Genomic DNA, 5,274 nt, shown 5'->3' with positions numbered 1-5,274 from the left:
CCAAGCGAAATCAAGTTCGTATGAAATCCATCAACATAATAAACATTCGGTAACGAGAGTCGAGATGTCACTCGAACAGTTCCCTGTTTGAGGGTCAGGACATCAGCGCCTGCAGGTAACATAACCGATACTGACGTAATGTCACGAACGTCCTCGAGTATCAAGTATCCAAAATATATCAGTACTCTTACCACTCAAGGTCGTTGTTGATCTCCCCGCATTGATAAGTTTTTGAACCGCAGTCCACTGGTCGTCTGAGAGTCCAATCAATCCCTGACGGTCATGTTCTGTTATCTCACTCGACGATCCAGCAGTAGCTGTGTATACTTGTGCCGCATTAGCTCTGGAAGGGGCGCCACGACCTCGGCCAGCTAACGAAGATCGGTTTTTATTTCTTTCTCCCCACCATTCAGGAAACCCAATTACTTTAAAACACTCAGAAGCTTCATGTCCCTTCATACCACACACCGAGCACTGTTTGGACCCGTCCCGACTTCCTTGTCCTCCACGATTCGCAGAGAAATCATTCGAGCTCTGTTTCTAGAGCTCTTTTGTGTGAACTGTCTCGGCCCTCCGATTGGAAGAACTCTGAGCTACGAAGCTCATCACCGGATTATCAGCAGTAGTGTTCGAACGCAAAGTCTCATTCTGAGACACTGTCTGATACACACTGTCAAGATCGGGAAGAGGAGTAATTGCACATATTTGTGAGCGAATCACTCCATGAACCGAGTCATCTAAACCAGACAGAAAATCATGTACGCGCAAGACCTCTCTCTCCTTCTCATGCGCCGAATTCAGGTCACATTCACACTTATTACATGTACAAATTTTAGAATTCATACACTCCGCAATACCATCCCACAACTTTGTCAGACGGCCAAAGTAATCATCCACAGTTGATCCGTTTTGCTTACATGTAGCAAGCGAGTTTCGGAGTTGCTGCAGTCTTGCTCCACTCTTGAGCGAGAATCTCTTCTTGATTATGTCCCAAAGGTCTTTAGCTATCTCACGTGTAGATATGGAAGATCTCAGCTTTGGATCAATGGTTTGTTTGATCCTCCCTACCAAGAGGTGGTTATTTGCAGTCCAATCCTCAAGATATGGTGAATCAGACGCCGGTTTCGGTAGACTTCCATCAAGGAAGCCAAACTTCTTTCTGGAACTAAGTGCCATACGCAGGTTCACGGCCCATTCATCGTAGTTGTGATGTTGAGTAGAGGGTGAGAGATGACCGCACCCGGGTTGTCATTAGCACTTAGGTCGTATGGAGTTATAGTCTTGTACTTCTGTTCTTTGTTCATTGAGAGCGCCATGACTCTGTTTTGTTGATTTAAAACAGAGCACCAAAGGTTTCAGTCGTAGATTATGTCTCTCTTGCGATTGCAAGAAAAGTTTGGTCAAGCTCAGAATCGAAAAAAAAATCTAAAGAAATTTTGTGTTTCTAGATTCTTGCTCTTATACCATGATAAAATTAGGTTTCAATCTCCTTTTCCTTATTCCTTAGGCAGCAACCCGCTCTTCATATATAATGATACAACCTCGAGAAAGGCTACATAAACAAAGATATGCCCAAATCATATTATATGGGATCTTAACATATCCCAATATGTTAGCTTTTCAGTTTAGTTTTTTGAACTTCTATTTTGTGTTAAAGCTTTTTTTCAAGAAAGATAGCCAATTTGCGGAGCAATGACGTCAAAATATAAAAAATGGCGTGAGTTGCCTTGAAGGTTGGCAATAACAATAAGCGATTCTCCGTGCCTATCAAGTTTTCTTTATACTGATTGTGGCCTCGAACAAGTCGCTACATTCATTAGCCTTATCAACTCCAAACTCATTTTTTTTCTATAGGTTTTAATCTTGATAACTTCTTTATAATATGTTTTTCCCACTGGATCCAGTTATTCACCTGGGATCTATAGAAGAACGACCTTTAGATTTGACCGTGTATTGTATGTACATTTTCATGGAACGTTATCTGGGACTATAACAGCTTCTTACAGACAAGACAGCTATGTGTCAGACGTTCAATGATTGAGTCTAGTCCTGTTTAGACTAAAAAATCCGAAAAGCTGTTATGTTGTATCGTCATCTTTAGGACCAGACTTCCCTAACAAAATCTATATCATTATTACTGACCCAATCAATTCTTTAATATGTTATCGACTATGGATATATAGAAGAGTCTACCTCTAGATTTCACTCTGTACTGTATACTATATCTGGGACAATAACGGCTTCTTAAATAGGACACATTCAAAGATTGAGCCACATGGCCCACATCATATTCAGAAAATCAAATCCAAATAGCTGTTTTCTCTTATCTAATCTTTAGAACCACACTTGTTTGTTATGGATCCAACTAAAACGAATCTTAGTTATTCTTCCTAAATCATGCTTGAGCTCATCAAATATTTTGATTCTTGGTGAATTAAAGCTAAATAGTAGTTTTTAACTTTTATATAAAAAAAGAAAGAATAAAGCTAAATATTTAATGCATAACGCATCGAGATTAAATTGTTTACATATGAAATTAGATAAACAGAAACAACACAAGTTTAGAAGAGGAGACTGTGTGGCCTATGTAATGTGCGCATACCTCCAGAAACATAATACAATGGGCTCTCTGTTGCTGCACCAAAGCAATCTCTACCAATGTAATTGTGCATAAATCTCATCTTTTTAGTATTCAAAGAAGCAACTTTATTTAGCAAATTTCAATAATCAGCGTCCATGTGAGACTAAAGAGTGTGTAAACGTGGATGAATTCAAACCAAGTAGCATTTCCATCGAAGTCTCAGGCAATCCTCTCAACTTCTCATCCCTCATGACATCAAGAAGATTATCCGGAAGCTGTGAAACTCCATTCAAGAACTGCATAACAGTACTCATCGCTGGTCTTATCGATACACCTTGATGGGAACACAACACACCAAGCTTCAAAACAAGCTCAACCTGTCCCCTGTTCTGTTCCTGACGTATGTTTTCTTCAGCGGCATCAAGAATATCTTCTCCTTTCTCCCAAAGCTCCACTATCCAATCCACAAGAACTTCTTCATTCTCCACTGCACGTCTCTCTATCAACCGTCTACCGCACACTACTTCAAGCATAACCAGCCCAAACGCGTAAACATCGGTGCTTGTAGTTGCTCTCCCTGTTCTTAGCAGCTCAGGTGCAATATACCCGAACGTTCCAGCTACTTTAGATGTTTGCGGATCAAATCCCTGATCATACAGCTTAGCCAATCCAAAATCTCCTAGCCGTGCATTCATCTCATGGTCGATTAATACATTAGCCGGTTTAATATCTCTATGTATAATGACCTGTACCCATTCTTGATGCAGATATAGTAAAGCAGATGCAACATCTTTTATAATCTTGAAACGTGTCTCCCAAGTAAGCCGCTCTTGATTCTCACCGTTACGGTATAGATACTTGTCAAGACTTCCATTAGGCATGAAGTCATAAACCAAGTAGAGATGTTCTTTATGCCTACAATACCCCAAAAGCCTGACTAGATTTGGATGTCTGAGCCGACCAATTGTCGATATCTCGGCTAGAAACTCTCTCATCCCTTGCCTTGAATCATGAGAAGTCCGTTTCACAGCAATCTCTGCATCAGAACCAGGAAGTGTGCCTCTATAGACTTGACCAAAACCTCCTCTTCCAAGAAGTTGTTTCTCCTTGAAACCCTTTGTGGCATTGGAAAGCTCCTTGTAAGCAAACCTATGAGGTCCATATTGTATCTCCCATTCCTCAAGAACTTCTTTAACTTTCTTGTGTCTCAAGTAAAAGACTAAACCAAACCACAAGGCGATAAATGCAGCGATTACGGATACAGTTAAGCAGACCGCTAAAACGGTTCTTGTTCTGTGAGATGCTTTCTTTGGATATGGAGGAAGGTTTGGTTGCCTACCAAACTCCAAACTCGGATAACTGATCTCTCCAACAATAAACCAACCCATCATGTAATGAACTGCACCAACTGAACCAGTTGAAGCAGTGAATCCAAGATACATTTCCTCAAGCAAATATGGGGAAAGATCTTGGTTTAACGACAAAAGCGGTTTTCGAGGAGGAACAGAGATCTCAGCAGGGAAGAGAGTAACATTAAGCTGTTGATCAGGCTGACTATAAACTATAGAAAGCCTCATTACATTTCTACTAATCAAAGAAAGATTCTTAAACTGTCCATCTTCATCATCATAGTAACCAGCAGAAGCAGAGACAACAGATCTCATATCATTGATGTTAATCCCAACATGATTATCATCAATATCACCAAACTCTTGGTCTTTATGTATATCTAACTCGATAGCTATCACGTTGTTAGAGCTTTTACCGTTGGTTGTTTCGTTGAATATACCTAAGTATTGATCAGAGGAAGCTCCGGGGAGGCCTCTTGTGGGAGAGATAACGAAAGCCATACCGTGTGAGCCTTGGTTGTTATGCTCAGGGACGATAGCGAAGAAGAAGTTGATGGAGAAAGATGTTGTGAGGTTTGTTGATGGGTTTGTGAATGAAAGTGGTTCGCTGTCGAAAGCTTGACCGTGTGTGTGTTTTGTCGTGTTTGTCAACGTGAAGTAACCGTTAAAGCCGATTCCTACGGATCCTGCTGGGAGGAAGTAGCCATGGGAGTTGTTAAACAGAGTTAGGAACAGAACAAGAACGGCTTCAAAGAGAGTAAGTTCACGAGACATTTCTTGGTTGTAGTTTTCTTTGTTTGTGTGCAAGACTTTTTGGTTGTAGTTATTATCATCTCTTTGACGTCGAGAAGTTACATGGAAGATAATTCCTTTCTCAAAAAAAGAAGTTACATACTTGCATGGAAAAGTCAAAGAGGTTGACTTTTAGGACATTATGGGCTTTTCAAAGTCGGGTCAAAGTTTGCAGCAGGAAGGGTTTTGAATCTTTTTGTAAAAGCCTACCCCGCGGCGGGAACTATCCGTTCTGTGGGTCTTCACTGATTCTCGCGTTTAGATTACTACGTGCACCACGTGCATTAAAAAAATTTAAAATATTTTTTAACAGATAAATATAAATTATATTATAAAATAAAATTTTATTAATATTATAAATTTTCTTTTTCGTATCAATATTTTAAGAGAAAAAGACAAAAATAGCACTAAATCAATTTTTTGTTCCCAAACTAACACTCAAGGTCAAAAGTCACAAAAATAACATTTAATGTTTTATCAAAAGTCACAAACTTAGGGTTTAGAGTTAAAGGGTGGGGTTTAGGATTTAGGGTTTAGGGTTTAGAGTTTAGG

At 39.8% G+C, this 5,274-nt stretch overlaps 1 protein-coding gene across 1 annotated transcript; it reads right to left on the bottom strand.

Annotated features, from left to right (window-relative positions):
• Positions 1–2,583: 2,583 nt before the first annotated feature.
• LOC106299137 (L-type lectin-domain containing receptor kinase V.5-like) lies at positions 2,584–4,747 on the bottom strand. The gene has a single exon (XM_013735270.1). The coding sequence runs from the start codon at positions 4,702–4,704 to the stop codon at positions 2,728–2,730; it is 1,977 nt and encodes a 658-aa protein (XP_013590724.1). The 5' UTR covers positions 4,705–4,747; the 3' UTR covers positions 2,584–2,727.
• Positions 4,748–5,274: the final 527 nt, after the last annotated feature.

This window comes from Brassica oleracea, chromosome C6 (assembly GCF_000695525.1).
Source record: "Brassica oleracea var. oleracea cultivar TO1000 chromosome C6, BOL, whole genome shotgun sequence".
NCBI lineage: Eukaryota > Viridiplantae > Streptophyta > Magnoliopsida > Brassicales > Brassicaceae > Brassica > Brassica oleracea.
This window is presented reverse-complemented; position numbering and strand designations above follow the sequence as displayed.

Excerpts from the sequence above, each read along its gene's own strand:
- LOC106299137 (XM_013735270.1), bottom strand. The coding sequence starts at position 4,704 with ATGTCTCGTGAACTTACTCTCTTTGAAGCCGTTCTTGTTCTGTTCCTA.